Source organism: Callorhinus ursinus, unplaced genomic scaffold (genome assembly GCF_003265705.2).
Source record: "Callorhinus ursinus isolate GAN/ISIS: 27379988/994484 unplaced genomic scaffold, GSC_fseal_2.0 scaffold6, whole genome shotgun sequence".
In the NCBI taxonomy this organism is placed as follows: domain Eukaryota; kingdom Metazoa; phylum Chordata; class Mammalia; order Carnivora; family Otariidae; genus Callorhinus; species Callorhinus ursinus.
In genome coordinates, this window is record NW_027397068.1 from 26,286,910 (window position 1) to 26,304,734 (window position 17,825).

General features: G+C 35.4%; 1 protein-coding gene across 2 annotated transcripts in view; it reads right to left on the bottom strand.

The window, feature by feature from the left end:
* Positions 1–208: 208 nt before the first annotated feature.
* The window catches only part of ATG5 (autophagy related 5), a 121,919-nt gene continuing 104,302 nt past the window's right edge, over positions 209–17,825 (bottom strand). For both annotated transcript variants that reach the window (XM_025863308.2, XM_025863317.2), the window contains exons 7-8: positions 17,469–17,586; positions 209–987 (exon numbers count right to left, since the gene is read on the bottom strand). In XM_025863308.2, the coding sequence (XP_025719093.1) occupies positions 851–987; positions 17,469–17,586 (255 nt within the window). In that variant the 3' untranslated portion in view covers positions 209–850. The remainder of the gene's footprint in view (positions 988–17,468; positions 17,587–17,825) is intronic.

Here is a 17,825-nt window from a genome sequence, read left to right on the forward strand (position 1 = left end):
GATAAATGATAACATTCATACCTTTAGCTTGTAAAGAACACAGACTTAAAAATTGGCAGCAAGAAATTCTACGACAGCTCCTGAGACAAGTTATCCTACGTCCTCCATCTACTCCATGTCAATGACGACCCACCTGAATGGTAACACAGAGTAAAAACAGTGATCTAGTGTATGTGAGTCAGAAAGTACTGGAAAAGTGACAAAATCGTATGTTATTAAATGACAAAACATATTTAGAGGCTTTATTTAAAAATCTCTCACTGTTCATTATCAAAGTTACAAGATTGTTTGCATACCAATAGACAGACTGTAAACATAGGAAATTTTCATTAAGGAAAGATGGGTTTACTGTAATTGGATCTTTTACAAAAAATTGCTGCAAGTTATTGATAACAGAATTTCTCTTTTACTTTCTTAAGTCTAATTCTCTAGAAAATTAAACCAATGTTTCCACTCCCTCGAGCTCAAGTTCAATCATGGTCACCTTAGGAAATACCCCTGTTTATTTGTTAATCAGAAATACAAATCAAGTGGCACATATTTCCATTTTCTTCTTAGGCCAAAGGTTTCAGCTTCATTATATTTTACAAGAAAACAGAAGACTTGCAGTGGTCCTGTGAAGTCTTTCATGTCGCAGCTGAGGTTTAATGACGGCAGTGGAGGAAAGCAGTGGTGATGCAAAGTAAGACCAGCCCAAGTGCCCTTATCTGACATGGAATCATCTTCCTGTTTGGCTTGTAGTAGTGTTTCTGGTCAGGTTGCCTCCACCAAACCTGATTGAAGCAGAAGGGTGACATGCTCTGGTAAATCCTGTTTAAGGGTGATTCCGTTCAGGCACAGAGTTGATCCTTCAGTCTGTTGGTTGTGGGATGATACTAATATGAAGAAAATTATCTGGGTAGCTCAGATGTTCACTCAGCCACTGCAGAGGTGTTTCCAACATTGGCTCAATTCCATGAATCATCACTTGATTCTTTTTTTCTCCATCTATTCCAAGAAAGAAATCCAACAGTAATGAGGAAGGGTCAAGACAGAAGAAAAAATAATCTGTTGCCTTTTGAGAATCCTCCGTGAGGTAAATGGGTTTAACAGCTTTAACAGGTTAAACCTGGTCTGTCTCCTGAGCAGGAAATGTGGACATGGAGAAAGTTCAAATGTTGCAATATGTATCAGCCAAAACAGAAACCTGAGGGTTGCAATGAATTCTGATAAAAATTCTGTTGCCATATGTGAAAGTATTCATTCTTTCTTAATTACTGTGCTTACCTAAGATTGACGTTAATGAAACTATAGTGGAGAAAACAGCCCATTGTACCCACTGACCAAAATTTATTTTAGTTACACATTAAAAACTGTACTATATGGTTATTAAATATGACAGGTATATGAAGTAGGTCAACACATATTTAAAATATTTAAAATAGAAATATGACTAGAAATCATCAAAAATAAGATCAGTGTTTAGGAAGATGTTTAATGAAACAGATGGGAGCTGTAGGTTAATTTTCAATCAAGTTGTTCAAATATATATCAGAAAGTTTTAAGAGACACGGAGTTACAGTTCTAATGAGAAGGAACTAAGTCTGACTCAGGATTCCTGTTTTAGAGTCACGAAAACTGATTGATTTCTGTTAACACCCATTTGCTAATTAAAAGAGTGCTGCAATTCACATTTTTCTTTCAAATTCAAATTTTACTACAGATTTAAGGTGAATTGTATGTCTTTTATGATTCTGATATGATGTACTAACAATTTTTACAGTAAACAGCAGTTCCCTCTTAACCATTTCTTTGGTTGTTATAAGAAAACAAAGAAAGCAAAACCAAATTCCTTTTCTGAAAGCAAAACAGAACCTTCAAGAAACTTTGTGTCACTCCTCCAGCACACTTCTTGGTTTGTCTCTCTTAATCTCTCCAAAATACAATGTCTAAACTTCTCAGCTTCCTGGAGACAAGTAAGGAAACAGAGCTCATGGAACTGTACAAGAGGGAAATACCCTCCTTCCCCCCTTTCTTCTCTGTTCGTCCCTCGTGCTCTAATGCCCAGGCAAGATGGGCTGATGAGGTATGGTGAAAATGGCGTGGCTGGCACCTGAAACAAGAGACCCTTTTAAAGAAGTATTTAAACTCCCCCTTAGAGGCAGCACAAGTCCTGGGAGGTGACAGTCAATAGACTGACAATAAGAGAAGATACAGAGAATTGATAAAATGATGCCAAATATACAAAGCTAATAAACACACTCTCAATCCCAAACATGAGAAGTCCCAAAACAAATCCCTGAATCACTGCTGTACTTTAAAACCATTCTGGAAAAAGACATGGCCTCCTAATACTTCTCCCCTAAAAAAATGCTTTCAGGTTTTGATTTTTCTGACAATCTTTGTTGTATCTACACATACTTTTTACACAGCTGCGATCACAGTGCTAATACAATGACTAATTTTCATAATGATGGGAATCATCTATAAATAAAAGATTAAGCAATATACAGAAGACTATAGAAAGCATGGTATTCGTACTCTGAGAATATTTTAAATTGTTGGTATTCAAATGGGTGAACCCTCAGCTATCTGGAATGATTCATTCTTTGTTAAGTTCTAGATTGCCAAGGTTTCACTGCATTAAATCTTTCTTAGAATATTTGAAAACACTTCCGGTATAGTTCTCTTCATATTCTTATGTATATTTCTTTGAAATATTTTAATATTCTCAGAATCTTCCTCCTACTTAGCACTGAGTCAAAAAATGAAAGAGCAGTGGTATAAGAGTTCCTTATCTGTAAAATTTTTCCTTAAGCCAGAGCTACCTTTGGATACTCTGAAATAGAGTATAAGAAACAAGTCTCAACTCAAGATCCAAAATATTGTTCCTAAAGCAATATTTAAATGTGAGAGCAAATACAGTATGGCATACAATCCACTCATACATAGTGTGTTTGAAAGTCAAAAGACCAACGCTGTTACAAAAGGATCGATGGGAGTCTGAGTTGTACAATATAAGGTGGAGAACATAAGCACTATTCAAATACCTTGTAAAACAAACCTAACAAATCATGTTATCAGAGACCTGAACAGGCAGCACTGATTCTCTGGTTTAAATTGGGGCCACTTCTAATATGTAACATAAAAGTGTCACTAAACTCAGATGACTATGGAAATGCATCTAGGACTGTCATATTCCCCAACACAACAGTTTAAGATCTTAAATATATATTTTGTCACTGCCTACATTTATCCAAATACTTCACTGTGTATATTTATCTTTCTTGTTTTCAAACTTGCCCCATTAACACAACTGCCACCAGAGGAATACTTAGAATGGAATAGCAGTTCCCTTGAACTCTAAGTTTCCCTCTTATCCATCACTATATCCCCAGTGCCTAGCATGGTGCCCAACACCTAGTAATCAGTCAATGTTTTTAGAGCTTGGATAATCTTGTTGCTGGTAGAAAACACCACCAGAAGACATGACCAAACTGTGCAGAGAAGAGTTTCTGATGGCTGGCACTACTAAGTAGAAGAGCTCTACCTATAAAGACTGTTTTGGTTATTAAAATAGTAAAAAGTCAAAATGTTTCCAGATAAGCCAAGAAGTATATATGCTATCACCTGAACTCATGCTACCATAAAGAACAACAGAGCATGACTAGACATTTTGGTGACAACAGAACAGAATGAAGCAGTGAAGAACTGGCAAGATGTTTCTTGTTTTCCTAAGAGTAGAAAGGAAACACTTGATGATATTGTTAAAGTAAATCATGTTTTTGGTAAATATGTTTTTGTGTTTCAGAATGGGAATCTAGAATTTAATACTTGGGAATTAGAAATATATCACTACAAATCAAATGACTCAGGAGAAGAATGTTATACCAAACCTCACCCACTTAGATTTTTTTAAAAAGGTAGCATGATGCTTTAAAAGTAGGCAAACATTTGAGACAGTAATCAAGTGAACTAGTTCTATATGAAATTCTCTCATACAGAGCACTTTTGGGGAGTAACTCTGATTTTGATATAATTTCAAACTCCTGGAAAAGTTGCAAGAGTAGTACAAGGAATTCCCCTTCACCCAGATTGATCAACGGCTTACATTTTGCCCCATTTGTCTTATCATTCTCTATGTATACAATTATTTTCTGAATCATATGAGAGTAAATTAGAAATATTGAGCCCTTTCCCCCTAAATGTTAGTGTGTACTTGCTAATAATATTCTTTTACATAACATAGTACAGTCATCAAAATAAAAAAATTAACCGATATAATACTACTGTGTAACCATTTCAAATTTTATCAACTATCCCAATTATTTCTCTCACCTAGCTAGGATCCAGTCCAGGAATCACACATGCATTTAATAGTAGATAGTTTTTGCTTTTCTTAACCTTGACAACTTTGAAAAGCACATGTCATTATTTTGTAAAATGTCCACGTAGCAATTTTTAAACCTAATTATTTTAATTCATCTTGTAAATATAAGGATCATCATTCATAAATACTTTGGGTTTATAAATTAAGGAAAGCACAGAAAAATAAAATCAGAGACACTATTGTCATTAGGTAGAGGAGGAATTCAACTTACTCTAAGAGTTAGATATTAAATCCAAGAAAATCATGTATCAACGCAAAGAATATAATAAAATTTCACTTCTGGGGCACCTTGGTGGCTCAATCATTAAGTGTCTGCCTTTGGCTCAGGTCATGATCCCAGGGTCCTGGGATCGTGCCCCACATTGGGCTCCCCGCTCAGCGGGAAGCCTGCTTCTCCCTCTCCCACTCCCCCTGCTTGTGTTCCCTTTCTCGCTTGTCTCTCTCTCTGTCAAATAAATAAATAAAATCTAAAAAAAAAATTCATTTCTTATATTTATCTTACTTATAAATCTAAGGATTCTAAAAGAAGATAAAAATGTAAATATATCACATAATTTTGTATTATCACCAACAGCCTAACAAAAACAAACCCAATTCTTAACTAGCATCTACTTTAAAGTGAACATTTTTAGAGCTGTGTGACATTTTAAGAAAAATATATTCAGACAGGTGCTGGTTGTATGATTAGAACGGTAAAGAATTACATATGGAAGTAAAAAGAAAATCTGCATTAGCCACACAAATCATTAATGAAAATTATGAACTTAAAACAATGGTAACTTATGTATATATACAAAATGATGCCTATATATAGGTGTGTGTATATACAAAATATACACTATGACTATAATGATATACATAATATAAATGAGACATGAGGGCACCTGGGAGGCTCAGTCGGTTGAGCATCCAACTCTTGATTTTGGCTCAGGTCATGATCTCAGAGTCGTGAGACTGAGCCTCGGGTGTCAAGCTCCATGCTGGGGGTGTGGAGCCTCCTTGGGATTCTCTCTCTCCCCCCACCCCCTGTCAAAATAAATGAAATTTAAAAAATAAAAAGATTAAAAAATAATAAAAAGATTTAAAATATATATATAAATGAGCCAGAAAGGAACAAGGGCCAATTCTGCACTGTTGGTTAACAAGGTGCTACTGGAAGATGAATTGGGAGGCAGGCAAACTGAATTCCCCTTCTGGTAATGAAGGACTCTTGAGTAGGCCTCAGATCTCTTTCAGGGTGTCTCCTTATATATAAAATGAAGAAGTCTGTGTAGATCCATGGTTTGCAAATCTGACTGATGATCAGAATCATTTGGGAAATTTAAAAAAATACATAAGCTGGGCCCCTCTCCAAACCTTCTGAATCAAACTCTGGGATAAATGTTCCCTTAAATAAATCTTATGATAATAAGGGTGTAGAATTTGCCCTTAAATAAAATCTTATGCAGAAACCCGGTATATAATACAGGGGAGGGTGGGGCAGCTTTGGCTGATGTAGGATTGCGCATCTCCCAAATCCTGCTGCTTGCTGACTTACAACCCATGGTTAATTCCTGATACGACTCCATGGGTCAGTTTGTAAACCATGCTCTAGAATAGAGGATCACTAACATGTCTTACAGTTCTAGTATGAGTCTTTTATGCTTAAACAGCAAAATATTTCAGAGTTCAAACTAGCATAATTCACTAGTTTTGAATTCTTAGGCAAATCATTTAATCTTCTGAGTCTCAGCTTCCTCCTCTCATAGTGTGGATAAAGAATTCCAATCTCCAGGGTTGCATGGAGATTGAGATATCCAAGTAGAGCACTTAGCACATAGCCTAACACAAGGCTTGGACCCAGTAGGAACCCAGTGAAATTACTGACTTTCTTCCCCACTCCTCCCTCCTGCTCACTCCCCTAAAACACAAGAGTGTTGAAAATCTTACAGAGTAAGTAAAGACAAAAGACTAGTTTTTAAAAGATCATGGTTTAGTAACAAAAAGTAAACACTCATTGTAACTCTTTTCCTGTAATACGAAGTTATGGGAATAAGGTAATTCTTTCAGTACTAAGAGGTATCAAAAGATATATAAAAACCATGGATTCAATTACATGATTAGCACGCAAAGGGCTGTGAGAATTTGGCCTAATGTTAATATACACTCTGAATTATTCAGTCCATTATGCAGTCCCATACATTTTATGATGTGCTAAAAAAAAAAAAAAAGAAAGATTACAACAAAAACCCGAACACTCAATTATTATGCAAACAACAGAATGAATGACAGTTTAAAAAATTCCTTAAGCACTGTAAACCCTCTGAATTAAATTAGTAGTGCTCTCAACATGTATATTTAGTAAAGCATATCACTGACAAATCAAATGAGCCCTACTGTGTTACTGTTATGTTATTTAATAGACTTCAGGTAACATTTTTATTTTTTAAGAGGCAAAAATTCAGGTGGGGGGAAAAAACTTTACAAAAAAATCTGTTATATATCTAAAAATATATCATTATTTGAGAAATGACAATATGAGAGGAATCTCTGCCTTTTAGAGATTTCTATTAGCAATGGCTCAAATCTTCCCCATCTCGATCTGCATTTTAGTCCTTATATTTTGGTCAATTTTCTGTAAGGAGTATGACCTAAATGTCTTTAAAAATAGGTTAGCTGAGATTCTAGAGAGATCCATGGGTTTCATTTTTACTTTTAACTAGTATACTAAATATGTATATCTCCTTGAATTTAAAGGAAGCTAAAGAAATGGATGTTATATCCTCAAAGGTAAATGCTTTAATCAGAAAATTTCAGTTTAATTTTCTTAGCTCCTACTTGTGAACATGGAATAGTAGAAATCTAAGGCTAAATGCTGTAACCATTATGTTTAGCTTCGTGGTTTCACATTTGTATTTTATAATTCAGCAAAAAACAACTTGATTTATCTTGGAATGTGTGATGCTGAAGATAAAACTTTGGAAAAATACTTAATACTTCTGAAAAAGTTTTAAACAAATGAAGAGATGAGCTTTTGGATTACCACTAGTCTGAACAATTGTGTTCTGTCTGACAAATTCTTTAACCTCTGATATGTTCATTAGTAAACGCCAACTAATTGAACCCATCGACATGAAAAACCACAGGCAGAAATCTGAAGTGCATACATCATGCTGAAGGATTTTGACTCAGCCTCAGCAGTAATAGTCAGTGAGGTCAGGTCAAAGAGGGTTAAACCAAGCCAGGATATAGCCAAAGGAATACATCAAACGCTGATTTTAAAAGGGCAATTAATCTTAGACAGAAATGCTTCCTGGGGAATGAGATCTCAATCTTAAGAGCACACTACATGATGTAGTAGTAAAAATGAACATATACAAGCTTACAGAGCTTTTATCCTATGATCACAAACAGAAGGAGAGTGCTGTTTATCAGAGAAATATAAACCCATTTAAAAATACTTACATTAACTTCTTCCGGATCTATACTCACTTAGCAGTACAGGTCTTAATGAACATATAATATCACAGTTAATATATGCCACATATCTCCTTCCATGTGTAATTTTTATATTTTATATATTTTAAAAATTATTTCTGCCCCAAACAGTCCCAGAACATTCTTAACAAGATTTTCAAAACATGTCCATGTTAATTTTTTCATGGACTTCTGCTTATAATCCATAAACCAAACTTTAAACAAAAATAAATTTGCTAGATAATTAAAAGAAAAGTGCATTAACTTAAGAGACTGTTAAGACCATCTTAAACTGATTAAAAGCCTCCTGGTAATTAGATAAAAATTTGATAAAAGTTAGAAATTTAAACTTATTCTTTTAAACTCAAAAAACAAAACAAAACTTTGAAAATATAGGTTCAAATGTTTTTGATCTGCTTTCATAAAATGACCCAGTATAATTCTAGTTGAGTGTAACAGGGACCATTAATATTTGTCAAGTATGAATTACAAGATAGTTCATTGTTTTATTTAAAATGTAAGCAATAATTACACTGTTTATATATGGTTCAAGTAAGGTCTCACAAGACTGTTTTAATGAAGAGATGACTAGCTTTTAATCACCTGCATGTGTTATTGTTATGGGAATTTTATTTTCTAGTGTTAAAGATGAAATTGTGCAAGTGTCTACACCCACTTTTTAAAAAGTCAGGTTAATTCATTTAACTTCTTGAGATTTAGATAAAGAACAATAATTGAGAGGAAATCAGAGGCATCTTCTTTTTTTTTTTTTTTTAAAGATTTTATCTATTTATTTGACAGAGAGAGAGAGACACAGCGAGAGAGGGAACACGAGCAGGGGAGCAGGAGAGGGAGAAGCAGGCTGCCCGCCGAGCAGGGAGCCCGATGTGGGGCTCAATCCCAGGACCCTGGGATCGTGACCTGAGCCGAAGGCAGACGCTTAACGGCTGAGCCACCCAGGCGCCCCCAGAGGCATCTTCTGACAGGTACAGTAATCTCATCTCCACTCAGGGAGAATAAGGAAAATTAAGTTTATTATTTCTTTGACTTCAGAAAAGATATATGTAATGGACTAAGTCATTAACAGATTCTGTATCACCAAGATGCGTCCATACTGTCCATGTGGTGGGAAAAGCACAAAGATGGAGGGAGAGTAAAACAGTCAAGGCAAAGAATTTCCCTCATTTCAGTTTAGAATTTGATGGCAGAAAAGAAACTGTACCTATCAAGCTTAAATTGAGCCTAACAAATTGCTTCTGTCCAAACTTGAGTACAGATTTTTGCCCACGAGGGCTGTATTTAAAAGAGCTTCTTGAACTCCCATTGTGAATGCACTACGTCACTCTTTCACATAAAATCTGCATCCAGTGAGGGAGAGAGAACAATGAAGAGCAGGGAATGTCAGGACAAGACTGAAGGGGCTAGTGACCAGTGACCCAGGCCCACAGACGAGACCAGACTCACAGTATCTCAGCAGAGCTATGAATGAGTCTTCAATGATTACTTGTGATTCGCTGAAACTTCGAATAAATGTGGGAACTACTGCTTAGGGTCTTCAATGAAAAACTTTCACCAACAGCAACACTTTCAGACCCCCTTACCTTTAGATTTTTACATTAAATATATTTTAACAAGTGCATGATAATTGAGCTGGCTGCAATGAATAAGTAGATGCCCTAGCTTCTTTCTTGCCAGAGCCAGATTTCGAGCATATTCTAATCATTTATTAAAAAAAAAAAAGTAAAAATCAGTGGCAGAGAACTCTTGCCATAATCTGATATATAAGCAGTTACAATGTCAGTTTACATTTAAAGTTCATCATAAATTTATACCTTCTGTGCATACATCAAATATCAAGTACCTGTCTTTGCAGAATGGGATTATCAAGAAACAAGAAAAAACTGCTTCTAACTCTACTTTGTAAATTTCTTATGCGTACAGTTATTTGGAAAAAGAAATTTAAAAAACTGCAGGAAAAAGATGTTAACTGTAAAACCCTGGAAAAATATGATTATGAAATCTCACTTCAACAAATTCATTGTTTAAGCCCTATAACCATCCTATGAGGCTGGTAGCAGGATCTATCATCCGTATTTTACAAAATAAGAAACCTGGATCCATTAAAAAAAAAAGAAAGAAAGAAAAAACAAACAACTAAATGACCTTCCAAATCAGTGTGAAGGTAAAAGGGATATTACAATGAAAACAAATTCTAAATGAGTGAAAAAAGAAGTACTGAAATTGTAAAACCTATTATTCTTACTCCTAAACCCTCGTTCTGATGAAGTTTGGGGGTTTGTAGGTTTTAGGTTTCTGTGGCATGAATTTGAGAACTGAAATACCACCTCTTTTGGAGGGGGTCAACATCAGCATGCCGACGGAAGTGACTACTGCTGGCTCAAGCCTCAAATCACAAGGTATCAATCAACCAGCTTTAATTCTAACACTCAAAGGGTCTGCCTCATATGAATAACATGAGATTTTGATGTTTCTTTTCTCTAACTGCTCTATATCTGAAAAAAATTATAACATCAAACAGTGAATTCAGTTTATAAACATCCTAATCTTAGGTTACAGAGCAAAGGAGAAAAAACGGTGAATGCACCATCTTCCTTTACTTTTTGTAAAAAACTATTTTGCTGTTTCTCATAAAAATAAAGCAATATAACTTTTTAAAGATTTTATTTATTTGAGAGAGAGTATGAGCAGGGGGAGTGGCAGAGGGAGAGGGAGAAGCAGACTCCCCACTCAGCAGGGAGTCGGAAGTGGGGGTCTGATCCCAGGACCTGGGGATCATGATTGAGCCAAAGGCAGACACTTAACCTTAACCGACTAAGCCACCCAGACACCCCTAAAGCAATATAATTTTTAAGTTAGACTACCTAAATGGGGTATAATTACCCCTAACCCTAGTTGTTAACATTATCTTCCAATGTACTAACCAAGCAAACAGTCAATCACTTAGCTCCTCAGTGCTTTTCCCACATTTCTGATGTCACTGAAAATTTTCTTCACATTTATGGGAAAGAAGCAGAAAAATGTGGCTAGTCCCTCAGTAAACAGAGTAGGGAAATTTTAGACGAGCATTTTTGACCAGGTATTACCTCTAGCAACCAGCCCCAGGTAGCTGGTGAAGGATTCTACTTCTGTGGTGCTCCTGCAGTATATCTGACCTGGTCTCTCCTTCTCATCTAATTTCTGCTCATCTTTTAAGACAGCTCAGTCTTCGCTACCTCATCCAGAATAGATAAGAGCAATTCCAGGTGCTTCCTAATATTCTTTGCATATCTCCATTCCTGCACACACCACACCTGGGCAGCTTTCTGCCCATTCCAACTGTACCAAAGTTTCATAAAGGCAGGAACTACATCTCATACCTCTTACTGTCTCCAGTGCCAGAAGTCAGTATGACGTAAAGGAAATGACTGACAAAGAATAAAATCCACAACATCAAATGGAAACCAAAAGTTAAATGGTAGTCGGGAAGGGTCTCAAGGAGTAAATAAATTCCCAGGAAGCAGAGCAGAGATGGAAATGCAAAGAGCAAAGCGGTTACAGGATTGTACTTGTTGGTAAGAGAGATGCCGGGAAACTTCACTGATTTGCCACAGAATGTAAGCCTTTCCCTACACATACACTCTGTCTGTACAATAGCATATATGAATTCAGGTTTGAACCAGCCCAACTGTGACAGAGGACTGATCACCTGGAACCCTGATATAAACTTATCAAAGTGAAAATGGATATTTTTATTCTCGTAAGCCTAACTTCCTAGGTTCTTATATATTACATTAGAAAACTGGGGAATAAAATACGATTGGGCAAAAGCTTATCGCTGTTCTGTATTCTCTAAAGTAAAAGAATAAAAGCTATGTTTTAAAATTTCTGTTATTACTTTTTTGTAAGTTGTTTTTAATGAACAAAGCAAGAAGTATTTCACTTCAGGTCTGGTACAGAAGCTTAGCTCTGAGTCATTTTAACTACAGCTGACACCACAAAAAAAATTTACCTGAGCTCACCTTGGTTATTTCCTGTTACCTCTAATTTGGCTAACTCCTCTAGCCACTTACAAAACAAAACAAAAAAAGGAACACACAAAGCAGCTCATCATTAGTTACCCCACGAGAACAATGACCTAAGCACATCTTCATAAATATCAGTACATTCTACTTTCATAGGATGAAATAAGGCAAAATTCCTTCATGCATGAATCACTTGTTGTAAGGAGTAGTAGACAATGGTGCCCCATAACATTTATGAAGTACTTTCTCTTTTTATCATGTGCTGACAGCCACTTCTTATCCACACACACCCAATCTTAAAGTCTTTCGCTTTCAACTTAAGTCGGGCGCAGGTGTTTCAAAATGCTTCACATTTGACAATACCACAGGTGTACTGAACCAGACGGTAAACAGTTCTTTACTGAAAAAGTGACTTGATGTTTTGGATACCCCCACAGATCCTGAAATGACAGTTATTTTCCAATATGAGGTTACAAAAGGAAGAGGCAAATAAAAGTTTTTCCAAAGATAAGATACTGGTGTTAGAAATGTGGCCTCCTCTGGTATGAAAGGTCCTATCAAAAGTACCTCAAAAGTATAGGTGCTATTTCTATCATTTCAACGAAGCATGTGTATAGTATGTGTGTACTCTAATCAATGTAAGCATGTGACAGCTGGGAAAAGTCTGTCACAAAGATATCCACTGATAGCATCTGAAATTGCCTAAAAGGCAGATCTGTGGATTACAGTTGTGAGTGGCTACCTCACTGGCCCTGTTCAAAAAAAATGTAAGGGAAATCACACTGTGCAGGTTGGGCAGGCTACACAGTTAGGACAGCTCAAGAGCCTTTAAAAGAATAAAATGCTTCACACATTTGTGTGCCATTACTGTGCAGGACCACGCTAATCTTGTATGTAGAGTTGTGATCTGGGTGTAGGAATGGCAAACGAGCACAAACGTACATTCTGACAGAGTGCGCCAGCTCAAAGCACATGACTGCTTTTCATTTTCATGTCTGAATGTCATAGCCACCATTTTATAAGTTCAACAAGAAAGTGGCCAGAATTACATACAGAAACAAACAAAAGAACAAAATGGACAAAACAACAGTAGAAGTTCAGGTTCCTAAGATCATACCAGTAAATACTATAGGAGAGAACAGCATGAAGGCAAGATCAGGTACTAAAACATAAATCATAGAATAAAGAGTTAGGAAAAAGCAAACATTTCAGAATGTTATTTTAAAGTAAACAAAAAAGTTAAAAGGTTGAAAAAGTGAAAATGAAAACAAATGGAAGCACGCTATAGCAAAAAAACCCCACTAAACCAGGAGATGGAGATTTGAGTTCTAAACCTAGTTCTGCAACTAAGAAGCTTAGCTAGACCTTAGCTACTCATCTAAGAAATCAAGAGACTGAACTAAATTAACTTTAAGGCTTTATAATTAAAGATTCTTTAAAGATGTCAAATACAAAATTAACACCCAACCAATTTCTTCCTGTTCTCTAGTAAATTTCCCTTCATCACTGTGTCTTTGTTAATTTTGCTGCTGTCTGGGGCATACATCATTACAGAACAGTCTTCTTCCAAGGGTTTGAGTTTCTTTGTGATGTTCTCACTCAGTAGGCAAGGACCTTTTTTTTTTTTAAAGATTTTATTTATTTGATAGAGAAAGAGAGAGAGAGCACACAAAAGCAGGGGGAGCAGCAGACAGAGGGGGGAGGAGAAGCAGGCTGCCTGCTCCCAATGCAGGGCTTGATCCCAGGACCCCAGGACCAAGAACTGAGCTGAAGGCAGACACTTAACGACTGAGCCACTGAGGCACCCCAGGCAAGGATCTTATAAAGAAGTAAATTTTAAATGACATAAAGTTTTTCAAAGTAGACTGTCAAAAAATATCTAAGAAAAGAACAGTAAAGGGGCATCTGGGTGGCTCAGTCAGTTAACTGTCTTGACTCTTGATTTCAGGTCAAGTCATGATCTCCTGGGTCCTGCGTCAGGCTCCATGCTGGGTGTGGGGCCTGCTTAAGATTCTCTCTCCCTCTGCCTCTCCCTGCTTCACTCTCTAAAAAGAAAGAACAGTAAGGTAGCCATTTCAATATAAACTTAAATTTCAATTGCTTTTTTTTTTTAACTGAAGTAGAGTTAACATATGAGTTTCAGGTGTACAACACAGTGATTCAACATTTATGTACATTATGAAATGATCACCACCGTAAGTCTAGGTACCATCTGTCACCATATAATTTCAATTACTCTTAGTTGATAAAAGTATTCTAAAAAAGAATGAAAAATACAGTACAGAGAAATGAGTAACTGAAAGCCAATGCTTGCAGATGGGACAGGTATGAAGTATATAAGTCCCATTTCTGTTAACAATAAAAATGATTAATACCTTAATTATATTTCAAATGGAAAAACTAATTTATATTCCCAAATCCTCAAGAATGTGGCAAAACAGACATTAAACAGATTTAAAAAGAAAACAAAAAACCAATCCTTATAGCATAGAGAAAATCAAATGGAATGGTAAGATTATTCCTGAATCAATAAAAGTTACTGGGAGTTTCTCAGTGAAAATTTCTGTAACCTTAGTTCAAAAATAAAAGTTTACTTAAAGAGCTCTATAAGGAGATACAAGAAAATGGCAATACTGGTTGTCCCTGGAGAGGGAAACTGAATTAGGGTTTGGTAGATATAGGTAGGATGAGAGACTTTTCAATAAATTCCTTTATGTACTTTCTGATTTTGAAACTAAATAAACATTTTTATATTATTTAACTGAAGATAATACATAAAAAACTTTAATAGGGCCTCATGAAAATGAAATACTTTTACTTTTCAAAAGAAAATTAAGACATGTCATAGACTAGTAGAAAATAATTGCAAATCATATGTCTGATAAAGACTTGTATCCTGGGATGCCTGGCTGGCTCAGTCGAAAGAGCAAGTGAATTTTAATCTCAGGGTTGTGAGTTCGAGCTTCATGCTGGGTACAGAGATTACTTAAATAAATAAGACTTAAAAAGAAAAAAATACTTGTATCCAGAATTGACAAATAACTCTCAAAACTCAGTAGTAAGATGAAAACTCCATGAAAAAATGAGAAAGGCATCTGAACAGACATTTCACCAAATATATCCACAAATAATAATAAGCACATGAAAATATACCAACATGTTTAGTCATTAAGGAAATAAAAAATAAAACCAAGAGATACCACTAGACAACCACTAGGAAGGCTATAATAAAACAAAAAATATGTTGCCAAGGATGCAAAGCTGGTAGGACAGTAAAATGATGCAGCCACTTGGCCAAAATTTAGCAGTTTCTTGAAAAATTAAACACAAACCTACCATATGACCTAGCAATTCCATTCCCGGGAATCTACTCAAGAAAAATGTAAACGTATGTCCACACAAAAACCTGTATGCAAATGTTCACAGCAGCATTATACATAAAAGTGAAAAGCTGAAACAATCCAAATACCCATCAGTCAGTGAATGAATAAACAAAATATGATATATATACCCAACCAAATACTATTCAGTAATAAAAAGGAACAAACTACTGACACATGCTACAATATGGATGAAACCCAAAAACATTACACTAAGTGAAAAGAACCAGTTGCAATTTCATACGATTGCATTTATGCAAGACACCCAGAAGGAGTACATTACGGGGACAGCAAGCAGACCAGCAGTTGTCTACAACTGGCAGTAGGGGCAGAGATGAGCTGCAAACAAGCACAAGGGAATTTCTGAAGTGATAGAAACGTTTTAAAACTATATTATGGTGATAGCTGCACAACTTACAAATTTATTAAAACTAAAAACTGAAGTGCAAAAAACTATTTAACTGAAATTCTTACTGAAAACTAAAATTACACAGCAATAAATATAGTATTCTAATCAACTTAATACTAACTGTGCCAGATTCAACAATCCTAAATAGTGTTTCAGGTAATGACACAAGGGAAGAATTCAGTACGTGAAATACTGAGTAAACATTTTTACCCTAGCACAAGAGATATGAGGATGTGTAAGACACCATCAAAACCCTTGCCTATGGAGTGTAGTAGAGCACGTGATGACAAATGATACAGTAAGACCGTACACAGTGATATTTATAACCTCCTAAACCAATGAAACTTTTTAATTTCAACAATTTTGAGTAGCAGTCAATGATCTTTTTCATCAATCCCTTATGGTACTGGTTCTGATGGTATCTTAGATGCCCCCCTTCACTCCTCCTATTGAGCATTTGTGCACTTTAGAAGAGCTAGATACAGGAATGTCAAGAAAGGCAAAGCAAATCTGATTAAGGGAAATAGTTATAGTCATAGACCAAATGACCTATTTTGAGTTCCATATTCTTTGTTTAGTGATTTAGGCTGAAATATCAACATTCCCCTAGTCTCACTTTGTTTCCAATTGTGGCTATTAGGCAAACTATTTCTTTAGACACTAACATGCTTCTTGAACTGTGTGATATAGTTAATTAGTTAGGTAAGTAATAATACAATTACCCCAACTTAGAATATGTTAATAAGAAACATACCATTATCTACTGAAGTTATATTGTTATAATAATATTATTTATTATGCCTTACCTCTTTCTATAAAGGACAAAGTAGCAAGTTTAAAAATTTCTCTACATAATAAATACAAGTCTGTACAACATGTTAACAAATATAGTAGCATTCCACTGAAATTTCCCTAATAGCTTGGTAACCAACAGAACTATGATTGCAAGTCATTCAGTAACAAGGTGATCAAATTATGGTACATTGATATGAAGGACCATAGTGCTGCTATTTAAAAAACAGCTTTAAAGAATTCTTAATGACTAAACCTATGCTCATGTTGTTAGGTGAAAGATGCAGCAGGACATACAATTTTATAAACACATATACAACCCTCTCAAACAGTCAAGTGTCCAAATGCATGTGTGTGTCAATTGTGTTCTCTATGAGTTAGGGGACGATAGCATTTTTCTTCTTTTATTGTTTTTCCATTTTCTTTGTCTTCCTTATATTGCAATTAGGAAAATAGAATCCAGCTATTTTTATATTTTTCCTTTGCCTACAGGAAATTTACTTTAACCTAAGCTACAAAATGAGGACTATGAAATAGGATAAGTTCTTAATTGCACATATGAAATGTCAATGCCTAAGCGAGCAATGCTGAAACATTAGGAAGTGGCAGAAAATTCAAATAAAATATTTATCCGTTATTCAGTATTTTGAACTTTAAAATATTAACCAAAGGGAAGAAAATTTTTTAACCATCTCTTATTCCTTTAGAATGAGGAGACACAATGCAAAATGTAAAATAGTATTTACCAGAACTGAACCCACAAACGAAAGACCCAGGACACCAGAGATATGGTTAAGAGAGTAATTAAAAAGCAGTATTATTTTATTTTGCCAAAGAGAGTCAATTCCTTAGTGTCAATAATTTATAAAATAATAAATTAAATATTAAGTGTTTGTTTCAAAAGATTGTTCCCTACGAGATAATGAAAATATTTTCCTCAAGTAACCAGTAAATGTTATTTATAAATGCAGAATGCTTATGTTATACCTCAGTAACAAAGAGAAATGAAAGAAATGTTTTCATGTTGCTGACTATATTACCTTCAGGAGCAATTGCAGAAGGACAAACTTCTTTGAGGAGATCGCCTAGTGTATGCAATTGTCCATCTGCAGCCACAGGACGAAAAAGCTTCTGAATGAAAGGTCGTTCGGTTGTTGTCTATTTGAAAAATGAAAAAAGAATTCAAACAATTAAGTCTTTGTTGCTGTGAATTACAAATCAATAGATCAGAAATTTAAAGCTGGCATGAGACGCCTTCTGATACAGTGTAATCAGAAGCATACAATATCACAAATGTGGTAATATTACCAAAAATGCTTAACATAAAATCAAGTAAATCTAATCACGAGGAAGCAATCAGACAAATCCAAAACGTGTGACACTAAAGACAACCGGCC